Genomic DNA, 22,905 nt, shown 5'->3' with positions numbered 1-22,905 from the left:
GCTCATATGGCAATACCGATAGAGAATTGAAGTAATGTATGTCAATATTGGAGACCCCTCCATGAAATCATAGTTGATATATATACTAATTCACTATACTTTTTTGAAAGACATCTAATGAACTAATTACTTGTAACCAAAATATATATGGACAAAATTACCGACCATTCCTAAAACCACCCAACCCTAACTTGCTTATACCATTACACAACCTTCACAAGCTGCCATAACCCATCTTGTCATTTTGCCTCTTCTCTCCTTGGCATTTTGTTGAGTATGGGTCGGATATTGTCGAATTACAAGGCAGCCAGAGTATTGTGTCGTTTCGCGGATCATGGTTGTGTTTGCTATCAGATAATGGTTCTAATTAAGCTAACTATTTGACGATGACAGGTACTCATAAACCCAACTTTAAGGCAATAATGTTATTATAAAAGTAGAAAGGTTGAAGGCCAAGCTTTAAGTATCAGCAAGACAAGATGTAGGAACTTCACAAAGACTTGTCAGTGATCCAAGGTAGCTTGCTTGCCACTAGCTAAGAAAGAGGTTTGGCCCATTGTAGGTCGGGGTGGGGTTTTGTCAAGCTTTAGTGGGTCGATGATAAAGAAAGAAACCCGAATCAGATGCCGATATGGGTTTCTTAATTGTGATGTGAATATATGGGTCAGTATACATATTATTATGCAAGTTTAAAAATAAAAAGAGGACGTACACTTTTATTTTTTTTATATGAACAATAGATGATATTGGCAATATATATAATTACATAAGTGTTGTCTATATGTCTATATAATTTAGTTTGCTTAAATAACCAATTTAGGAGCATGTATTTGAGAACTCCTTGGGTAACTATACTTTCGACCAACTTAATTAAGATGAACTTGAACTAGTTAAACTTGATATCTAAACTTAATTGATGTTTATACTTCATATTCACATTAATGAACTGTACCGTTGTCAAAGAACTAGAAAAATCATCGAAACTACCAAAAAAAATATGTTAATTCTCGGATGAAAGTCTGAACTGTGAAAAAAAAAATGAAGTGAAAAAGGTTGATTTACACCAAATCGTTGTTGAAAAAAGTTCAATTTTTTTACCTTTATTAAATCGTTATCCTTCCTTATATTATATATATGTAATGTAATATGTAAAATGTTTAATGTTCATTCATTTGAACCAAAGGTCATATGCCTTTTAAATTCTAGACTTCTAAATTATATAAAATAGTACGAGTATTTATTTACTTTTATGTTATGCTCAACCGGCTCAAGTACTAGTAAGAATTGGGCCTTATATGACCTTACCTTTTAGTACTGGCTTTGAGCCAGCCCATGACTAGTTCCGGACTCCCGGGATTTCAAGTTGCAAATTGCTAAGAAACGAAAATTTCTGTGCTAATAAAAGAAAAATGTATGATCAAGTAGCGTCTCAAGGTTTAATAAAATTTATGTGACACTAAGACTGAGAGGAGTGGGAAGAAAGGGAGGGAGGGGCGACTTGCACCATGTGTCATGTGGTATAAGAAGAGTTGCCCCTTAAAAAAAGGTGGAAATGGATGGATTTTAAAGAGTGGGCGACTTGTGTCATGTGACATGTGGGGTAGAGAAGTGTTGTATGTAAAAAAGGTAAAAATGAGTGGATTTAGGAGAAGTCAGCGAGGGGGGGGGTGGTGTTCAGGGCGACTTTGACTGACTTTGGAGCATAAAAGGGCGAGTTGTGGAGGTCGGGCAAGGGGGTGGTGTGGGGGCGACTTATGGTGACTTGGGGCGAGAGTCGGCCAAAGTTGGCACCACTCCTTTCAGTCTTATATATTTACGTATATCAAATTTATTAGTGAAATGGAATTTCATTTTTTTTTTATGTTAAATTTTTTTAGTCAAACCCCCCCCCCCCCCCACCCAACCCCCCAGTCTTGAGATGAAATATTCCTTTTTTCGTTGCTTTTTTGCATAGCATATAAAAATTAAGGGTGCGTTTGGTTCACAGAATGTTTTGGGAAGTAATGTAATCTGTCAAAAGAATTGGAATCTGAATGAATGGAATTTAATGAAATGTTTTTAATTTTTTGAAGATTCAAATGAGGGACGGAATGCAATTCCTTCCCCCATCCTCAAGAAATGGAGATTCCATCAAATGATTGAATGTTTACATTCCAACGGAATGTGATCCCTCCATCTTTAACCAACCAAACGCACTAAGGAATGAAATTCAATTCAATCAGATTCCATCAAATTCTGTGAACCAAACGTGACCTAAGGGCTTTTTCTTATATATGCATACATATGGTATAAAAAGCACGAGGTCTTACACGCAAAAATATTAAGCTAAATAAAATGGATGTTGAAAAAATGTACAAGGGCGGTGGCAGTGAGCACGGTATGAGCACGGGCATCAACCCATATCGTACGGCAACGCTGCTGCCGCTCATCCCGTATGGGATCGCTTTCGCGAAGGTCATTTTGGGAGACCTTTGAATATAGCCGTTACACTTGGGTGGCCTCCATAGGCATTATTATAAAGCAAAATAACTATCTTTTTTTATGATGAATGATATATCCTCTTAAAATATCCTTCAAATTATCCTCTTAACAACAAGATCATTGCACATAGCAAAATCAAGGAATGAGATGTTGAATGAGAATTAGTGGATTACATGGAGGACTTTTAGCAGGATTGGTTAAGAAAATTTACCATTTTTTTTTACCTATATATAAACATCAAAATATCAAAGAGTAATGATCAATCCTTCTAAGTTGTTAGCTTAAAAATCCTCCTAATTAATAGGATTGTGACATGTGGAAAATCAGGATGTGAGATTAGAATAGAGAATTAGTAGTATCCAGGCTAATTTTTTAAGAGGATAAATCATTTTCTAATATCTAGAGGCGGAGCCAGGATTTCACGTTGATGGGGCTAAACCGTATTTTTTTCCGATCGTTGTATACAATATAATGTGAAAGACATAATGATTTAATAAAATGTTAGTAAAATAGAATCTTTATTGCGATGATTTACTTTTATGGACCAAATGTAAAGATTTTACTTAAAACTATCATGGCTAAAAATCATACATTTATAGATTGGGAGTGGCTTGCTTCAAAAAAACATGTGTATTAGTTGGCTATGAACTAGCCTTGCAATGAAAAACATGAATAGTTGACGGAGGCTAACCACCTCAGTCTCCCTACTAGCTCCACCCTGCCAATATCAAATGATCAATCACTAAATAGGCGTGAGTTCTGTTCTTATCATAGACAACGTACAAAACTGACTTTTACTATTAAAATGCTTATGACGCAATAAAATTGTTTCTGGGGCCAACCAACTTATAATAGTAATGAAAAGTTACCATATCTAGCAAATCTACTAATTAATAATCATATTTTAAATTGAAAGATTCAATATAATAGATATAAATAAATACTTTTATAAAAAATAAAAAGAAAAAATGAAGCATTATTGTATGTGTACGGAATTGTTCAACCTTCATTCTTCAACCTCTACATGTCTATACACACACGTATGCACTTTTAGTATAAAAAAACACCAACACATATATAGACTTCCATTATATTCTGACTTTTGTATAATACAATGGTTTCAACAAATCTCATTGAAATGCCATTAGAGTTGTCTTTAGATAATGAAGCAGATGACTCGGATGCTGAGTTCGTCGAAATTGATCCCTCCGGTCGTTATGGGCGTGTTAGTACCATGTTACATACTTCTAAATTCTACAATTATGTTTTTTTTTTTTTGTTAGGATTTTTATTTATGTATCTATTGGTATATAACTTGCAGTACAATGAAGTGCTAGGGAAAGGTGCTTGCAAAAATATGTATCCTTCATTTTATGTTTCCTTCTTTCTTCTTATAGTAATAATTATTATACAACAATTTTTATTTGGTATGCTGGATATATAAAACTCAGATGATACAATTTGAAAGTTGAATGCCCATAATATAAAGTATTTAAGATGGATACAATTTATAGACTTTAAATTAATGTTGAACACACCTTCAAATGCATGGCCCTACTGTTAAATTCTTAATGCATGTATTAGATACAGAGCATTTGATGAATTGGAAGGAATTGAAGTAGCTTGGAACCAAATAAAGGTTTCTGATTTTGTGAGGAACCCTGAAGAGTTGGAGCATTTATACTCCGAAGTTCATTTGCTCAAAACACTTAAGCACAAGAACATTAACAAGTTCTACAACTCTTGGTTTGATACGAAGAATGAGCATATCAACATCATCACCGAGATTTTTACATCCGGGACATTACGACAGTATGTTTGTGGGACTTATTCATGATCTTTTTGGTTTCTTGGTTCCCATGGTAGAATGGGTCGAAGTTGGCATGGGTTTTATTTATCTTACATCGGTATCTTTTAGCTAAAAGGAGAATGGGTCGAATTTGGGTTTTATTTATCTTGCATCCTAAATAATGTTGTTCAAAGATTACATGATTATTGCGTTAATATATTAGCTTTCGTGGATCAACCCAAGCCCATGCAGGTCGTTTCAACCTTGTATCAAAATGACATGTCTCAACCTGAGTCCAGTTTGACCCGTAACCTAGCCTGCCTGAATTGAACCACCCATCCTGGCACCTCAAATCCAGAGTATAGATGTTTACCATTCAACAAAAAAACAAAAGTGTGTACTTGACCAAGTGAGAAATTTATGTAGGTACCGCAAGAAGCATACACATGTGGATTTGAGAGTATTGAAGAATTGGTCCAAACAAATACTAGAAGGACTAGTGTATCTTCATAGTCACAACCCTCCAATAATTCATCGTGACCTTAAGTGTGAAAACATTTTTGTTAATGGAAATCAAGGAGAGGTAAAGATAGGTGATGTTGGACTAGCTGTGATTCTTCGCCAAGCTCATTCTGCTTACAGTGTGATTGGTGAGTGTATGTTTTTTTAGTGTCACGCTTCCTTGTTTTCATGCAGAGGAAGCAATTTCGACTCATATGTATACGAATGGGTATTGGGTTACATTCAATCTTTCATGTGTGAACTTTGTAGAGCTAAAAGATCAAATTATAACAGAAGCGAGTAAAGGTGTTGAAAGTCACTTTTAGTGTATTATCAAATGCGCAGAACCTCCTAAATGCTTTACTAAAACAGGTTCAGGTTATCATCCTAGTGTATAGTTTTAGCAGACCGGGCCCATTTTATCCAGATTCTTGGATAAGAAAGGTTCCTATTATGGCCCGTTTCCCAACGCTAATCCTACTTTTTTCTTCTTTTTGAACGGTAATCAATCCGACTGCTACTCTTAACACGAATGCTTAGCATGCAATCTAGGACTTCCAAATAATTCCCAATAATCCACCTGCACAAATGTGGAGAGTGGGACTCGAATCCAAGTAAATTCGCCCAAGGTCAAAGACCTTACTAGTTGGCAACCAACCCCATTGGCTGCTACTCCTACTTTTATGATTGTGATCTGTGATGATTACTATCAAGCAAGTGATCCCTCGTGAAAATTTGTTTTATAATTAGGAACTCTGGAGTTTATGGCACCAGAGCTTTATGAAAAGGATTACAACGAACTGGTAGATATATATGCGTTTGGGATGTGCCTACTTGAATTGGTGACTTTTGAGTATCCATATGTTGAATGCGCCAATGCTGCTGAAATATATAGGAAAGTGACATCAGTAAGTCATTCATGTGCATCTTCTCTTCCATTCATCCTTTTTTGTCATCTTTATGAATTTGTAAGTTGTCACTACGACCCTTAAATGGAACCAGATTATCAGTATGTATTAATGCTGGCCTAGGTGTCATCAATTAGTTCATCAATGAATTACGGGTCTGATAGAGCTCATTTTTTAAGTTTGCATAGCTTGAAACTAGATAACTTAATTACTGTTTACCTTACGCATCCGTTGGGCACTGCCATTGAGTTGAAAGATTGTTAAAAGATGAAGTTAACAACACACGTAACTAAATCTCCCTCTCCCCCCCCTCTCTCTCTCTCTCCCTCTCCCTCCCTCTCTCTCCCTCTCTCTCCCCCTCTCTCTCCCACTCTCCCTCTCCCTCCCTCCCTCTCTCTCTCTCTCTCTCTCTCTCTCTCTCTCTCTCTCTCCCTCTTCCTTTCTCTCCCTCTCTCTCTCCCTTTCTCTCCCTCTCTCTCTCCATCTCTCCGTTGACTAGCTTCGTGCGTTGGAAGCGCCACGACGACGACCCGTTGACGAGCTCCCTGCCATCAATGTCCTTGTTGAGGAGATGGTGGAAGAGGTCTTGACTAACATTGGCCTAAGCCCCTTCCTGGTGTCGTTTTTCACCTCGCCTTAGGCCTGTGCTTATAAGGAGGACCGTCCTCCAGCTTCTTCCCTGCCACATCAGCATCACATAACCTAGGACTCCCCTCAGGACACTCATTGTCTATAAGGACAGCTTCTTCAGAATTTCTTCACCACATCATCAATTAAATATAATTTATCTCACACACACAAATACATCTATATATACCCTCTACACATATATAAAACAAAACAAAAAAGAGATAAAAAGACCCACCTTGGACATCTTGCAACTTCTTGGGGAAGAATTGGTGGAAGGACGCTCAAGCAAAGAAGATCACGGCCTATAGCCGTCCGCGTTTTAGGCTTGCAAGGACGCTCGGGAGAAGGTGCTATAAGCGCCGGCCTTAACTGCCATTAGCTTTTTCTATGCAAGATACACACAAAAACACCCTCCTCTTTATCATAATCACATCCTCACCACATTCCTTATTAAAAATATATAAACCCACACAGGTATATTTTCACCCCTCGTCCCCAAATAAAAATATATAGTATAAAATAAAACACATGGATGGTAACCTTGAGAAGAGTGTTGTTTGTATTCTTTGCAAGAAGATATACGGAGTATATACTTGTACATAAAGGAGTAAGAATTGAACATATATTTGGATATAAGAATTTAAGTCCCATCCCACCACGTCGATATATTTCTAAACCACGACATAACTTGAGGACTGTTGGATTCAGGCCCCTTCAAACTCACTAACTCACAACACAAATATATATGTATGTAATTAGACTTGCAGAATATATTGAAGAAAGTAATGGAAATAGGAAAACTGCACTTATCTCATTCACTAAACAAACACGCTATTTATAACCTACATAATCCTAACGTGCAAACAAAACACATGCCAAAATAAACAAACTGAACTACAAAATAGGAGCCCATGTTCCTTTCTTTTAGCTAGCTTCACAACGTCCACTACCCAGATTCTTTTCCTCCAAACTCGGTCAAACTTGACTTCTTCATACCCATGACCCAGTTTCTGCTCATGACCCATCAACTGACCCGGACTTGTACCTGACCCATCAAGATTAACCCAACAAGGACGACGACCAAATGATGACCTCCTGCCTATCATGACGACAACGACGAGAAGCACGACGACCAAATCTCAATGCGATAGGAAGAGGCCTTATTGCCATGTCTAAATCGCCATTTCCACCTTTGCATCCAATTAATGGGGACAAAATTGCATAAAATGAAGATTTGTAAGTCTTGAGGGTCTGCATAAATAATGAAGTTTTTCTAACGGTTCATTTTTCGAACTCTAACTCGCCATTTCCATAATTGCTTCTGATAAGAAAACTGCATAAATGTACGATAGATGCATTATTTTAACGTTATGCAATACATAGGATTATGTGATACTGGATTATACAAATGGTAAGATACCAACCTCCATTGCTCCATTCGAAATGCTATCTTTACAAAACTTAGTGCACTCTCTAACAAGAATTCTTAGTCTACAATGTGCAATACTGTTTGTGATGTACCACCCTTCAGCCGAAAGCCGGGACTTCGTGAGTTGGGGTATACATCTCCCCACCTCTTCATGAAGCGAGTCACTGTGAAGTGCTAAAGCAGCAATCTATATATATATATACAAAGTGACCCAATATTTTTAAGAAGACAACATATTGTGAAAGTAAATTTTTTTATAAACACAAAGGCATCTTACTGAATCGCCACGAGTGCTTGTGGCCAGATCAAAGTAGCAGGCAAGCAAGTGAGGAACTATTTCATGCTTTTCCTATATATAGTAGAAGATTGGATGAAGTAATTAGAAATTAGAGCATCATCTTTTTCAGAGAAAGATGAAAACAAGCTTCCTTTTATGGTCATGAATTCTAGATAAGATGTTTGATTGATACTTACTAGCAAACCATAAAAGTAGTTGTTATGAACACACATACAGCATACAGTGCTGCAAAACTGCATACGCACTCTGGGATTTTCATGTGTAAGAAATAGTGGAAGGAAAGGTAAGATGGCTGCTTCTTCTATCTGCTCCTCATAGTAAACCTCCTATAATTAAAAATATCAATCTTTCGAATTAAGAGGCTATCTTGTGTAATTAGTAAGGAATTGTATGTGGTGATTCAAATGACTTTTTGGATGACATGGAAAAACAGGAACAAGGCTTGCTTCGAAAACTTACACACCAAATCGGAAGTCATTTCGTTGGGTCAATAATAGAAGTAGTGAAGGTCGTTTGTTATTGTGGATGATCGTTCCCATAGCTCAAAAATCATGCGTTTTTGTTTTTACTCTTTATTTAGCTCTTTGCCAGGTATATCTTTTAATAAAAGGAAGGCATTGTAATGAATCAATAGTCAGATAGACAAAGACCTTTGACCAGTGATCCCCTAGGTCTGTAAATTGACCAAAGTAACATCGATATTAAGAACTGAAATCTTTAATATGGACCAACAGAACTGACCTTATCTGTAGGAGCTATATTTGAAATTATCTTCAGAATGTTCAGTCTGACTTCTCTCGTTAACGGAGTATCACGTAACCTTTTCGTTGTAATTGGATGAAAGAGACCTTTGTCAATAATTTGAGCAATGACTGATCGATGATGAGTCATTCTGGCTAACAAGGAAACTAGTGTTTCAACAAAAGGTAGTGTTGCAGCATTTTCTAATTCCACATGTCCCAGACACTTGACTACTTGTCCGGGAATTCCTACCTGTAGACTCAAAAGCAACATTCGTTTAGTACTGAACAATATATATATATATATATATATTATAGGGGTTGGGTATTATAAAATAAGTATTAAAGTAAAACAAATAAGACATAATCTTGACCCCTGATCATGATTAAATTGATGCACAAAGATTCACGAAGCAATTGATACACAATAATTTTCATGATGCATGGTGATCTTTAATGAAGAAAAACCTATTGTTTTATTTGTTTTACCTTGTTTTATTTTACCTAAAACCTATATATATATATATATATATAGGATGACAATCAAATGAGAACGAAATTAAAATGAGAACAAATGAGAACACTTAAAAACTACATTTTGATGGATTAAAAGTCCATAAAACTGACATAGTGCATAACTAATTATCATTATTTAAGTGTTTAACACATTGATCCGTCCAAATCAAAAAAATCTCGTCTTTTGTTGGATGCATCATATTGATGAATATGCATCCAAGATGGATGCACAAAAAAAAATGTGATTTTTTCGATTTTGACGGATCAATGTGTTGTTAAACACTTAAATAATGATAATTAGTTAAGCACTATGTTAGTTTTATGGACTTCTAATGCATCAAAATGATGTTTTTAAGTGTTCTCACCGTTCTAATTTTAAAAGTGTTCTCACCGGAGTGTTATATATATATATATATATAAACTTGCACACCCAGTACTTCAATGTATAGCAATCAGAGATTTATTTAGGCACCTCTAACTTGACAAAACTGCTTCTTTTTCTATTTTTAATCAAAATAGAAATAAACACAATGTCGTCTAACATAAATAAGGGCACAACATCTAACTGCAAAACAAAAAGATCAAATCTATCACCTCCAGAAGGCATTCATTGTATATTTGCATCCAATATGCATCTTTTGGTTCTTCAAATGGTGATATTAGGAGCTCACTGACAGCAACAACTGTAAATCCGACATCATTGCATCCACCAATTCCATCACAACGCTTCATACCCTCAAGATATACATCCGATATCAAGCCAGACATAAACTTGATGTATTTCTTGGAATTGAAAAAATTTCCATTGCATTCCTTATAGCAACAATCTAGTAAGGTAACTATCCAATAAACTCCAATGGGTGAAAGCTCAATTTGATTATCTAATGAAGGGGTATTTCCTCCCACCAAATCAACAAGAGTTTCAAGGACACCACTGCCAAACTGCTCAATAGTTAAGTCCTCATCCCATTTCAGTCTCGCCAGTAACAAGCCAACAGTCCCATCCATAGAGGCCTGAAGGGTTGAGGACTTGCTTTCAATGACATCTTTGAGATTAGAACAAAGTTCTGTGCTATTTGGAATTATACTCAAAGCTATTTCAGAAATGGATGAAGTCTTCCTATTTTCAAGGGAAAAAATGGATGCGAGTAGAAGCATCACATATGGCTCGAATACTGAAATACATTTGTCAGAAAGACGAACAAGGAAAAAGAGACGAGAGTGCTGCTCTCTTCGACTTGATGTCAGTATAGATTCTGCAGAAGTCTTATCAAGATGAAGGAAGGATTGAGCGATTCTAGTAAGTGCTAAGAATCCACTAATTATCAAATCAACTGGATAGTCTATTTCATTTGTCAGAACTGTTTCTAGGTCCCCGGCATAAGAATGTAAGATGTCAAAAATCAATGCAACGATGGTACCATCGCCACCTCTACTAACGACTTCTGTATGCGAAGAACTAGTCAAATGACATAGAGGATCAGCAACTGACTTATTATACATGCAACATCCACAGATAATCTGAAACAGGAAAAGAATTATGTTACTCATCTGGAGCTCAAAGATCGGATAATTAAGGATGTGAATGTTTCATAGTGAACTAAACTAAGAATAAATAACCAACACACAGTAGTCGCTCAAGACACGCCTTTGAGATGTTTAACTATGATACCTTTGAGACATGCCAATTGCTCTAGTGGCATATATAATCATCAGAGACTTGTGCAGATACATTGAAAAATATTAATGGCCAAAAATACATTGAAAAAAAAGATCACCCGTATAGTAGATATCTTTGTATCTTCCGATCCTTCGCGAAGACAGATGTAAAAGGCATAGCGTACAGCTTTGTCTGATAGTAATGCTTTCGCCACCACATCTACAATTTGTTTACATTCTTCTTCTTCCACGTTAAGCCGATCCAAAGACTGGACAGTCATCAATGACCAAATTGCCTCGCTTGCTCTACAAGCAACAGGCAAAAACTCGGTCTTCTGATGTGTGAAGCTTTTGGAAATGGTTGCTAAGCATGAAAGCAACATATTGATTACACCTTTTTGTTTGTCATAAGCCAGAAAATTTTCAGGGGCCTCTTGTGCTATCCGAGATAAAACAGCCAAAATGAAAGCACTATGTGTATGCTCAATTCTTTCAGATACAGCAGAAGCCTGCAAATATCAGAGTTGAAGAGATAAGAAGCAAAGGTAACAACTTGTATAGATCCTTGGTTGGGTGTATTACCTTTCTATAGGACTCCACTATGTCAATCCAGTAATTGCCATGTGAGAATCCATCCATATGAAAGAGCTTATTCTGTACGAATTTTACAACAACTAGACACTGCACAACATACAAGAACCATATATCTATATAAATAACTTGGAGATGTACTGGGACATTATAAAGGTGCAAAATGAAGTACGCAGAATTCCAAACCCATATTCATCCAACAAAATAACTTCTTAAATGACTACAACTTAAGTACTTTTAACTGATCAATACAGACTTGGCAGTGGCTAATTGTTTAGGTTTGGTGTGCACTTCAGTTAACAAGTGAAATATCAAGTCGTTTAATGAAAAGACCAAGGAGAGCTTAACTTACAGTAGCCGGCAGAAAGTAACATACCTTTGCCACTACGTAATCATAACCTGGCTTAGATATACCAAGAAGATGAATGTTAACATCCGTAAGTGCCAAAAAGGTCTCATGAAGCTCCCTTGCAGAAGAAGAAGCATCAACTACTTTTAAGATAGCGTCCAGGGAGTAGTTTAGAGTGAGAACATCTTCATTCCTGTACGTCGACATTAATCTTCATAAGCTAGCACGATGCATTGGAGAATACAATTCTAAGAAACCAATGTGTAGCAATGTATGCACCCACTTGTTATAAAAAGGGAAGAAAAACTACATTTCAAATGAAAAAAATCAGTTTTTAATAAGCAAGGCTTACATATATGATAATATACAGTAACAAGATCAGGGATAAAAAGACGAGCTTTCTTACATTTCTTAATGTCAAAAAAAATTCGAGAAAAAAAGGAAAAGAACAGAAAGAAAACTGTTGTCTAATATATATAGGTCCTATGTATAAAGCCTTTGCTTATGTGTGACTGTTAAGATACAATTTCCACAAAGCATTCCGTACAGATCAAATTCAACAAATTAACAGAACAGTTGTCAACCTTCAAAGGAAGATTTTAAACGAGCAGATATGTATGTTGTTCCAAATGAGCTTTATATATATTTACATGCAGACGATTGTGAAAAAGATATTCATGCCATACTAAAGTATATGATCAGTAAGTTTTCAGGCAACATGTTTTACCTGAGTAACTTATAATTAGAAGACTGGAAGATGGCTAGCATTTTATCAAAGGGGGAATCCTTGCAAAGCATATTTACATTCTGTTCTTGTAGCTGGATACCTGATGAGAGAATGACTCTATTACGCGTCTGTCTTAATTAACATTATCTATATCGAGTATACGAAATAATTGTTACAGTTTGTATGTGCAACATTACAAAATAACTGCCCTATTTCTAATAATTGGTTTGTATCAAACTTTAGAAGATGAAATTTCCATAGTTAATTTCATGATAGTCAAGAGTTACTTTCATAAACTCCTTATGTTAGTTCCTCTAAGAAATAGAAGAGTTGAAAATGTTTATCAATTTCCCCATCGAAAACTTAGCTTGTAAATTCCATGCGACGTTTTAACCCAATCAGATATCCGTCAGAAAATGTTACATGTAGATTCAAAACTTGCAACAATCATGCTTTGGTTTACACTAGTAGGTAACGATACTAAAACAACTTGCCAGGGGAACTGTACGTCCTGTTTTAACCAAAATTGAATAAAGTCATGCTCATATTAAGTAGGTCGGAGAATATTCATTGAAGGCCTACCTTCAGGTCTTGCAGTCGCACAAGCTCCTACGCCGGCAGTGTTGGTATGAAGAGGCTGATCCTTAAAATTGATCTTCCGAATCTAAAAATCATTTATTTTGTGAATAGTGACAGGGGTATAATTAAAAAAGATTGTATAATATACCTTGAAATTTGCCTCCAAATCATTACTAGTTTCTGAACCAATTTGACGCCTAAGAAGCTTGGGACATTCAAGACTTCTATCTTCAGGATTCTGATCTCATGATTTTGTCAAGCAGTTTTCAGTTATAGTATCTAGATTATAATGCATTTAAAATAAACACTACCTACACAGATTGTATAACATACCTTCTGAAGAAGACGGCTAGCAAGCTTTTCGAGGTCTCGATGACTTTCAGGTAAGCGTTGGACCAGAGGCTGAAAGTAGCATCAAGATGAAATTGTTAGGAATCGAGATTCCATGTCTACAAGATCAAGCTAACACAAGATTGAACAAGAAATTCGATTCTATTATAAGCAACAAACCTGTTGTTCACATTGTAAAAGACACACTAAAAACTGAATACAAACACATCTATTTATACTTGTCCTAGCAACGGTTATCTTCCCACCATCGTGTCTCTTCAAACTGTCGTGACCCTTTGCCCATGAAAGGGCAATGAACCGATGTTTGTCTTTCTCCTGACCGTCACATATTTTTCTTTTAAAGCCCAATAGACACATTTAGATATGCAATCCCTAAACTCCACTAAGTAATACAATTGTAGCCTAAAGTATATCTTTAGACTAACTAAAAATATATCCCTAACTTTGGACCACAACACTTATAGAATTAAGCCCAACAGAAAGTGAATGCAATTTGTATTCAAAAAACACATACCTCTATCCCAGAAAAGAGACTATGATGCCATCGATTTACACTAGCATTTTCACATAGAATGTCATTTGGAAACCGCCCACCTAATAGCTCATACCTGAAAAAAATAATGATTCACAGATGGAGGAGCTCACAGTTTCAGGCAGCTAACTCTGCCTTTGAGCCTTTCCGAAAGAAAAAGTTATAAAGCACAACGTAGTCTATGAAGAAACTTACAAAACAACTCCAACTGACCACAAATCAGCCTCCCGGGAAAAATATTTCGATGAATGCGTCTCTGGAGACATATACCAAATACTACCTGAAACCAATGGGCATAATTGATTACAGCATTCACTCTGATATAGAAACCAGGTATCTAAAACCCACATATAATCTGATAACAAAGCTACCTTTTATGTGCTGAAGATCCATGTTAGTCTGTGGCATGATCTGTGCAAGCCCAAAGTCACAAATCTGTTTCATATGAAAAAGACAAATAATTATAGATAGTTGCTAAATATGTACATGTAGGCTTTAGGAGTTTCTGTTTCAAATGAAAAGTTTTACGTCAGAATAATTTGGAAAAGGTTGCCCTGACAAACCAACTTTTTTGAAAACTTGATCTTTGGTTTGAATTTCTACGGCGAATTGGAAATACTTATCACCCAAATATTGTTTTCGCTCAGGCATAAGAATGTAACAATCCTCTATCATTTGTCCGAATGTGTTCTGCTGATTTCATCTACATATACCTTAATAACATTTTCAGAGAAGAACAAAATGTTTTGAGGCTTCAAGTTGAAATGAAAGGTCCTTTTGGAGTGTAAGCAGTCCAATGCTTGAACCTGAATATATATTAATGGATTGGTTAAGTTTGTAAAGATAGTGCAAAGTTAACAATATATATTTTCAAATGATTCTTAATCTTAAGGAGCCTAAATTTGGTAGAAAATAGTAGCTGGCGAAGTAATAGTACCAACTGCACTATATAGTTCTGAATTTTTTCTGCAGAAAGAGGTTCGTCTCCTTTGACAAGATCACATAAATTACCCTGGTTCATTAGTTCATCCAATCAACAAGCAAAAAAATATATTGGATCAATCACGGATGCAAATGAGAGATGAAAGCTTTGGTTACCACTTACCAGTTGTGCCCATTCGGTGACAAAACAAAAACCTCGTGAGGAATGGAAATAAGCCAGAAGTTCAACGATATTCGGATGTTTTATCTCTTTCCAATGCTGCAAAAAGTATAGCCGGGCACTTGGATCAGCAACTCGGGACACTCACACACAACACACCCTCAATATATTAATCCTTAATATATTGATTGGTAAACTTTTCTATATATCTACCAATGGAAGTTAAAGTTTTGACAACAAAAGTCCGGTAACTTGTGTCGAATCAGGTACACCCCTATACTAATCCTTAAAATATATAATAAACGTGAGAAAATAATAAATACCTTGGCTAGGCGGGCAAGATCTTCCCATGGAATTATATCACTTTTTATAAACTTCAACGCAACAGGCTAGTATATATAGACATGAAAATGAAATCATCAGAAATATAAATAAAATCAGAAAATCATCTGACCACGATCAATAGCGAAAATTTAAAGAATAATGTTAAAAAAAAAAGCATATACAGTATATAATATACCAACCAGGTCATCTATAAACTTTTTCGAATGAGCATACTCTTTCAATTCATTGTCAAGCACGTCGCATACATTGTGGAACACGTTGACGCATCCGTTGTCGGTCGAAACTATGTCGGAGCTATTCTTGGTGATAGCATCCATAACACATTTGGTTGGTAAAAACAGAGCAAATTAGACCTGTTAATAATTTAAGCTCAATGATCGGAAATTTGATTGGTAAAGTTAAAGTATAATCATTATCTTTCACTTATATTACATCACATTACACATTCCACGTAAAAGATGGATTAAAATTAGACGTTGGGAGGCATACCATATTTTTAAAATAATATAAACCATTAACAATATAAAATCACTTAATAAATCTTATAAATTTAAACTATATTATATAAAATACGATATACGGTAGCTATATAGATTGTATCATAAGGAAATTTGAATATGCATTCGTGAGTATGAAATAAATTATAAATCGATAATCAAAACTAAATTATACAGTAATAAACATTAATAATAAATATATTATATGTTTAGTTAGAGTTTTCTATGTACCTTAAATTTTTATAATCACATCAAAATCAGAACTTATAAGCATATTGATGACGGCAAATAGTCTTGATTTCGGATTATAAATTAAATTTATGAAGAGACGGTTTATTAATGAGAAAACGATCAATCAAATAAAATTCTAATGTCTTTTATATTTATAAGCCGATAGTTAGAGTTTAATTTTAAGTCTGATTATGAAAATTTAATCTATATACAATTAAAAAGGTTAATTTAGATAAATGTTTATTTGAATCCTTAATTTTTCATGAAACTCAAGGACCAAATCCTAGTCATTTAATCATCTCAATCAATGAGTAGGATTGAAACTTAGGCCTTAACTAAAAAAAACACGGAGGGGCATATATGTAAATTTGCTTAACAAAAAAAAAAACTTTTTTCCCCTTCCTCCTGATGAAAATACACACAAACACACACACACACACACACACACACACACACACACACTCTCTCTCTCTCTCTCTCTCTCTTCTCCTCCTTGGATGGTGACCACCACCATAACCGACCGCCGCCACCACCACCACTACAATTTGGATCTTCATCCGAAATCACTAGCAACAACAACAAGTGGAAGATGATGTTTTATATATTATTAGAGTGATATTTTATGTAGTTTATGTTTTTTATATAAAAAATGGATAAACAAACCATTTTTATTCATAATTTGTAGTTTTTTTTCTCTTATGTTTGTTTTTTATATGATAAGAAGTTGTATCTTCGGTTGTTGTTTAAAATTTTTAAAATGAGTTTTGCCCACAAAGTGTTTGATGAAATGTCTAAACCAAAATGTATGTACTAAATCAAAATTGATTATATACGTATTTATTGATTGTAAAGCCAATCATACTTGATTGTACATAGACCTATTCTAAAAATGAATTTGTTAAATTTGTGTTTTGTAACTTTGTTTGTGCAATTAAATTTGATTATGTATTGAGTTTTTAGTTACCTGTGTGTATGTGACTATATGTCTATAATCAAATTTGATTATATGTTGATATTTTAGTGATTTCTATTCTTGCAAGTTTATGTCTAGAATCAAATTTGATTAGGTATAGAGATTTTAGAGATTTTGATTTTGTAACTTTGTTTGTACAATCAAATTTGATTTTGTATTGAGTTCATAATTACCTGTGTGTTTGTGACGATATGCCTACAATCAAATTTGATTATGTGTTGATATTTTTAGTGATTTCAGTTTTTACAACGTTATGTATAGAATCAAAGTTGATTATGTATAGAGAAGTTAGACAAAACAAATGAGTTCCATATTAAGAAACATATGCAAAATCAAATTTGATTTTATGCATATGGTGTCAAACTTATACAAAATCAAATTTGAATTTGTGCACACATTGAGACAAAACAAATGAGTTACATACAAAAAAACTTATTCAAAATTAAAATGATTTTAGGCATACAGTGTAAAAAGTTATACAAAATCAAATTTGATTTTATGCATACATTTAGACAAAACAAATGAGTTCCATAGAAAGAAACCTAAACAAGATCAAAATTGATTATACGCATACGGTTTCAAAAACCTATACAAAATCAAATTTGATTTTGTGCACACATTGAGACAAAACAAATGAGTTCATATCACTAAACCCATTCAAAATCAAAATTGATTTTACGCATACAATGTAAAAAGCTATACAAAATCAAATTTGATTTTATGCATACATTTAAACAAAACAAATTTAGCTCATACAAAGAAACCTACACAAAATCAAAATTGATATTACGCATACGGTTTCAAAAACCTAGACAAAATCAAATTTGATTTGGTGCACACAATGAGACAAAACAAATGAGTTCCATCCGCTCTGAAATGGGTAAATTCATTTTTGATTTTAAATGGTTTTCTTTTTATACAACTCATTTGGTTTTGTCTCAATGTGTTATAAAAAATCGTATATGATTTTCTATAGGTTTTTCCCAATGTATGCGTAAAATTTTGAATTTAAATAGCTGATTTTCTATAGGTTTTCAGACTTTATGATTAAAATCAAAAATGATTTTGAATAATTTTTTTTTAAGAAAGCCATTTGGTTTGCCTCAATATGCTACACAAAATCATATATGATTTTGTGTATTATTTTAACAATGTATACGTCAAATCATATATGACTTTGTAATTAAGCTTTAGTTTAGGGTTTCAAGTCGTAAGGTTGGTCGTTAAGCTAACCATACGACTTCAAACCCTAAACTAAAGCGCGGGGCTGAAGGCCCCCGTTATCACACTTCCCCCTAGGATTAGCTTTTAGCCCCCAAGGGTTTAGCTTTTAGGGTTTTATAATGCGACTTTTTTAAAATGTATGCATAAAATCAAAAATGACTTTGATTTTTAACATTATACATGTGAAATCAAATTTGATTAGCAATTAAGCTTTAGTTTAGGGTTTGAAGTCGTTAGGTTAGCAGGCTAACCCTACGACTTCAAACCCTAAACTAAAACGCGGGGCCGAAGGCCCCCGTGATCACCTTCCCCCTCAGATTAGCTTTTAGCCCCCAAGGGGTTTAGAGTTTAGGGTTTTAGAATGTAACTTTTCTAAGATGTATGCATAAAATCAAAAATGATTTTGCATACATGTGAAATCATTTTTGATTAGCAATTAAGCTTTAGTTTAGGGTTTGAAGTTATAGGGTTAGCCAACTTCAAACCCTAAACTAAAGCGCAGGCCGCAGGCCCCGTAATCACACTTCCCCCCCGGATTAACTTTTAGCCCTTAAGGGTTTAGATTTTAGGGTTTTAGAATGAAACTTTTCTAAAATGTATGCACAAAATTAAAAATGATTTTGCATAGTTTAGTTTAGATTTTTATAATGTAGCTTAGGGTTTAGGGTTTGAAGTTGTAGGCTAACCCTACGACTTCAAACCCTAAACCTTTAAGCGTATCGTATATATCCGTCCCCCTCCTGTAACCTTTAGCATTTTAGGTTTAGCATTTAGGGTTTAGATTTTGCTGGGTTTTTATAATGTAGCTTAGGGTTTAATATTTGAAGTTGTAAGGTTAGCCGTACGACTTCAAACCCTAAACCCTTAAGTATACCGTATACATTCGTCCCCTTCTTGTAGACTTTAGCATTTTAGGTTTTAGCATTTAGGGTTTAGATTTTGCAGGGTTTTTATAATGCAACTTTTTTAAAATGTATGCACAAAATCCAAAATGATTTTGCATTTATTTTTGACGTTATACATGTGAAATCGAATTTGATTAGCAATTAAGCTTTAGTTTAGCGTTTGACGTCAGAGTAAACCTACGACTTCAAACTCTAAACTAAAGCGCGGGCCGAAGTCCCCCGTGATAAAGCTTTAGTTTAAGGTTTGAAGTTGTAGGGTTAGCCGTTAGGCTAACCGTATAACTTCAAACCGTAAACTAAAGCACGGGCCGCAGTCCCCCGTAATCAAACTTCCCCCTCGGATTAGCTTTTAGCCCATAGGGGTTTAGATTTTAGGGTTTTAGAATGCACTTATTCTAAAATGTATGCATATAATCAAAAATGATTTTGCATTGATTTTTAACATTATACATGTGAAATCAAATTTGATTAGCAATTAAGAAGTCGTAGTTTACAAAATCAAATTTGATTTTATGTATATATGTAGAAAAACAAATGAAGTCCATATCAAGAAGCATTTATAAAATCACATTTGATTTTATGCATACATTTAGAAAAAGAAATAGAGTCCATATAAAGAAACCTATACAAAATCAAATTTGATTTTATGCATTTAGTGCAAAAAGGTATACAAAATCATATTTAATTTTATGTATACATTTAGAAAAACAAGTAGAGTTCATATCATGAAACCTAAACAAAATCAAATTTGATTTTATACGGACAGTGTTAACAAGTTATACAAAATCAAATTTGATTTACAAAATTAAATATGGAACAGAACTAAACACAAATTATCATATTTCACAACCAATTTTGATTTGTTAAACAAGAACACCATTTGTAGACAAATGATCAACTAATTGAAACTATCATCCATGTATAAAATCTGTAAACAGCTAAAAATTATTTATTTCTAAACAGGTATAAAGAAAAAATGCTTGTCTAATTATTTATAGCTCCTTGAGTATCCATTTTTTCATCTTCTTTTTGTTTTTTCTTTTTACATGTCCTGTTGTTGTGACCTATACCTCCACATTTGCTGCAAATTCTCCGACAGTTTTCAAGTGTTCCATACTTTTTTACAAACACTGGTTGTCGTTTATAATCAACTATTGGCACCAAAAACTGTGATACATCTGGTGTTTGAAATGTTTGTGTAACATTTGTTTGAAGTGTTTTTTTCAGCACACGAACTATATGAAAATATACATGTCAAAAACAATAATCATATGATTTTACGTATCAAATTGAGTCAAGGCAAATGGCTTTCATAAAAAGAAACCTATTCAAAATCAAAATTGATTTTAAGCATACAGTGTGAGACACTTATACAAAATTATATATGATTTTATGCATAGAGTGTGAAAAACCTATACATAATGAACTATTCAAAATCAAAATTGATTTTAGACATACATTGTGAAAAACATATACAAAATCAACTATATTCAAAATCAAAAATGATTTTACGAAATGGGGAAAACCTTTTGTATAACACATTGAGACAAACCAAATGAGTTCTATACAAAGAAACCTTAAAAAATGATTTTAAGCATACAGTGTGAAATACCCATATGAAATCATATTTGATTTTATTCATACATCTAAACAAAACAAATGAGTTCGGTATCATTAAACCTATTTAAAATCATATATGATTTTAGGCATACATTGTCAAAAAAATATACAAAATGATATGATTTTGTATAGTACATTGAGACAAAGAAAATGGCTTTCATACAAAGAAACCTATTCAAAATCAAAAATGATTTTACGCACACAGTGTGAAAAACCTATACATAATGAACTATTCAAAATCGAAATTGATTTTACGCATACATTGTGAAAAACATATACAAAATCAACTATATTCAAAAACAAAAATGTTTTCCTTCCGCCACTCTTTCAACGACTCGATCCTTAAGAACGTTTGCCCCAACATTCAACAAATGGAATTTATATCATCAAATCTATACACAATCAAATTTGAATATATATTTAAATGTGCTTGATTTCATATCAAATGTGTTTTTCTTAACCAATCAAGTATGATTGACTGTATAATTAGTAAATACATATATAATCAATACATACACTTTGGTTTAGACATTTTATCAAACACCTTGTGAGCAAAACTCTTCTAAGAACTTTTAAACAAGGATAACCAAATTTATAACTTTTCATCATATAAACAACAAAAATCACAAAAAAGAACAAAACATCTACTATAAAAATGAATTGTTTATCCAATTTTTATTTAAAAAAAACCGAATGGATCTAATCCCCAAATTGCAACAAATCAGATTGGAAGGGGGATAAGGAGATGGTGTTTACTGAAGGTTGACGACATCAGCTGTGGTCATCGGAGAATTTTGACGGAGAGTTTGGGAAGGATTGATTTGGTAGTGGTGGTTGCCTGATTGATTTGGTAGTGGTGGTTACTGATTATGTTTTTAGAGAGTTGGAAAGAAAGAAAGATACGAGATATGAGATATCAGATATAATGTCATGGTCTAATTGACCAAAACACCCCTTATTTAGTTAATTTTACATCTGATCTCCACCTTTTATCTTGGCTGATCCAAGGGCTCAGATTTAGCCCCTGGGTTTCACCAAACTTTAAAGATTCTCCTGATAACAAATAAATAAATTAAAAGAACACATGTAAAACTTTAAGATTTAACAAAATTATGTGACACATGTATTTACGTATATCGAGTTTATTGCTAGAATGGAATCTGAAATTTCTTGGTTGTCAAGTTAGAGGTTAACTTAAAAAATTTTAAATTTCATTCTGCCAAATTCCAATACATTTTGTAAATCAAGCAATTCCAAGTCTTAGAGATAAACTACAATTTTTTTTCCTTATTATGGGTAACATATAAAAAAGGTTTTTCTTATAATGAGCACGCCAGCACGGTATGACCACGAACATCAACCCATACCGTACGGAAACACCACGTACCGCCAGGCCGCCACTCGTGCGGTATGGAGTCCGTTAATTTGGAAAAGGTCGATCGATCGGTTTGGGAGACCGCTTGAGGAGCAAAATAGAGGGAGTGTGTAACGGGGACAAGACCGTTTGACTATATATAGTCTTTACCCCATTTTTAAAAAGAAAAAAAAATTAACCTTTTCTTTACGTATATATACCCATCCAATATTTCATGAGGCGTGAGTTCTGTTCTTATCATAGACAACGTACATAACTGACTTTTATTAGTATTATAAAAAAGCTTATGACGTAATAAAATTGTTTCTTGGGGCCAACCAACTTATGATAGTAACGAAAAGTTACCATATCTAGCAAATCTACTAATTAATAATCATATTTTAAATTGAAAGATTCAATAATAGATATAAATATTAGTTTTATAAAAAATAAAATATAAAATGAAGCATTATTGTATCTGTACGGAATTGTTCAGCCTTCCTTAATAGACTTCCATTAATCCTGGCATCTTAGAGTTTTAGTATAAAAAAACACCAACATGCACATAGACTTC

At 34.1% G+C, this 22,905-nt stretch overlaps 4 protein-coding genes and 1 long non-coding RNA gene across 5 annotated transcripts; 1 reads left to right on the top strand and 4 right to left on the bottom strand.

Moving 5' to 3' along the window:
• Positions 1 to 3,619: 3,619 nt before the first annotated feature.
• Positions 3,620 to 5,943, top strand: LOC122608814 (probable serine/threonine-protein kinase WNK3). The gene is made up of 6 exons (XM_043781896.1): positions 3,620 to 3,706; positions 3,803 to 3,840; positions 4,066 to 4,293; positions 4,697 to 4,920; positions 5,522 to 5,679; positions 5,803 to 5,943. Exons 1-6 carry the CDS (start codon positions 3,620 to 3,622, stop codon positions 5,941 to 5,943), a joined length of 876 nt encoding a protein of 291 aa, XP_043637831.1.
• Positions 5,944 to 7,068: 1,125 nt separating this feature from the next.
• LOC122607660 (serine/threonine-protein kinase TIO-like) lies at positions 7,069 to 10,802 on the bottom strand. The gene is made up of 6 exons (XM_043780680.1): positions 9,887 to 10,802; positions 8,778 to 9,029; positions 8,213 to 8,362; positions 8,016 to 8,087; positions 7,734 to 7,925; positions 7,069 to 7,642 (listed from the first exon to the last, which is right to left on the bottom strand). The coding sequence occupies exons 1-6, from the start codon at positions 10,793 to 10,795 to the stop codon at positions 7,583 to 7,585; spliced, it is 1,635 nt and encodes a 544-aa protein (XP_043636615.1). The 5' UTR covers positions 10,796 to 10,802; the 3' UTR covers positions 7,069 to 7,582.
• Positions 10,803 to 11,004: 202 nt separating this feature from the next.
• LOC122608813 lies at positions 11,005 to 11,962 on the bottom strand. The gene is made up of 3 exons (XM_043781895.1): positions 11,919 to 11,962; positions 11,534 to 11,632; positions 11,005 to 11,460 (listed from the first exon to the last, which is right to left on the bottom strand). The coding sequence occupies exons 2-3, from the start codon at positions 11,588 to 11,590 to the stop codon at positions 11,005 to 11,007; spliced, it is 513 nt and encodes a 170-aa protein (XP_043637830.1). The 5' UTR covers positions 11,591 to 11,632; positions 11,919 to 11,962.
• An 82-nt stretch (positions 11,963 to 12,044) lies between these two features.
• On the bottom strand, positions 12,045 to 13,270 carry LOC122607661. Its single transcript, XR_006325078.1, has 3 exons — positions 13,201 to 13,270; positions 12,619 to 12,718; positions 12,045 to 12,084 (listed from the first exon to the last, which is right to left on the bottom strand). It is a non-coding gene; the product is annotated as an uncharacterized LOC122607661 (long non-coding RNA).
• A 12-nt stretch (positions 13,271 to 13,282) lies between these two features.
• On the bottom strand, positions 13,283 to 15,874 carry LOC122608812 (probable serine/threonine-protein kinase tsuA). The gene is made up of 11 exons (XM_043781893.1): positions 15,707 to 15,874; positions 15,506 to 15,571; positions 15,186 to 15,281; positions 15,018 to 15,092; positions 14,794 to 14,886; positions 14,452 to 14,515; positions 14,276 to 14,360; positions 14,063 to 14,156; positions 13,708 to 13,863; positions 13,531 to 13,599; positions 13,283 to 13,435 (listed from the first exon to the last, which is right to left on the bottom strand). The coding sequence occupies exons 1-11, from the start codon at positions 15,842 to 15,844 to the stop codon at positions 13,283 to 13,285; spliced, it is 1,089 nt and encodes a 362-aa protein (XP_043637828.1). The 5' UTR covers positions 15,845 to 15,874.
• Between the last annotated feature and the right edge of the window lie 7,031 nt (positions 15,875 to 22,905).

Source organism: Erigeron canadensis, chromosome 7 (genome assembly GCF_010389155.1).
Source record: "Erigeron canadensis isolate Cc75 chromosome 7, C_canadensis_v1, whole genome shotgun sequence".
Taxonomy (NCBI): domain Eukaryota; kingdom Viridiplantae; phylum Streptophyta; class Magnoliopsida; order Asterales; family Asteraceae; genus Erigeron; species Erigeron canadensis.
This window is presented reverse-complemented; position numbering and strand designations above follow the sequence as displayed.

Coding starts and splice junctions, on each gene's coding strand:
- LOC122608814 (XM_043781896.1), top strand. CDS start 3,620: ATGCCATTAGAGTTGTCTTTAGATAATGAAGCAGATGACTCGGATGCT. Junction 4,921..5,521: donor TTCTGCTTACAGTGTGATTG/GTGAGTGTATGT, acceptor TTTTATAATTAG/GAACTCTGGAGTTTATGGCA. Junction 5,680..5,802: donor TATATAGGAAAGTGACATCA/GTAAGTCATTCA, acceptor ATGCTGGCCTAG/GTGTCATCAATTAGTTCATC.
- LOC122607660 (XM_043780680.1), bottom strand. CDS start 10,795: ATGTATAATAAGTCAGTTGCTGATCCTCTATGTCATTTGACTAGTTCT. Junction 8,088..8,212: donor ACTACTTTTATGGTTTGCTA/GTAAGTATCAAT, acceptor TACTATATATAG/GAAAAGCATGAAATAGTTCC. Junction 7,926..8,015: donor CAAGCACTCGTGGCGATTCA/GTAAGATGCCTT, acceptor ATATATATATAG/ATTGCTGCTTTAGCACTTCA.
- LOC122608813 (XM_043781895.1), bottom strand. CDS start 11,590: ATGGATGGATTCTCACATGGCAATTACTGGATTGACATAGTGGAGTCC. Junction 11,461..11,533: donor TAGTGGAGTCCTATAGAAAG/GTAATACACCCA, acceptor TGATATTTGCAG/GCTTCTGCTGTATCTGAAAG.
- LOC122608812 (XM_043781893.1), bottom strand. CDS start 15,844: ATGGATGCTATCACCAAGAATAGCTCCGACATAGTTTCGACCGACAAC. Junction 15,282..15,505: donor ATCTTGCCCGCCTAGCCAAG/GTATTTATTATT, acceptor TACTTTTTGCAG/CATTGGAAAGAGATAAAACA. Junction 13,436..13,530: donor CTAGCCGTCTTCTTCAGAAG/GTATGTTATACA, acceptor TCATGAGATCAG/AATCCTGAAGATAGAAGTCT.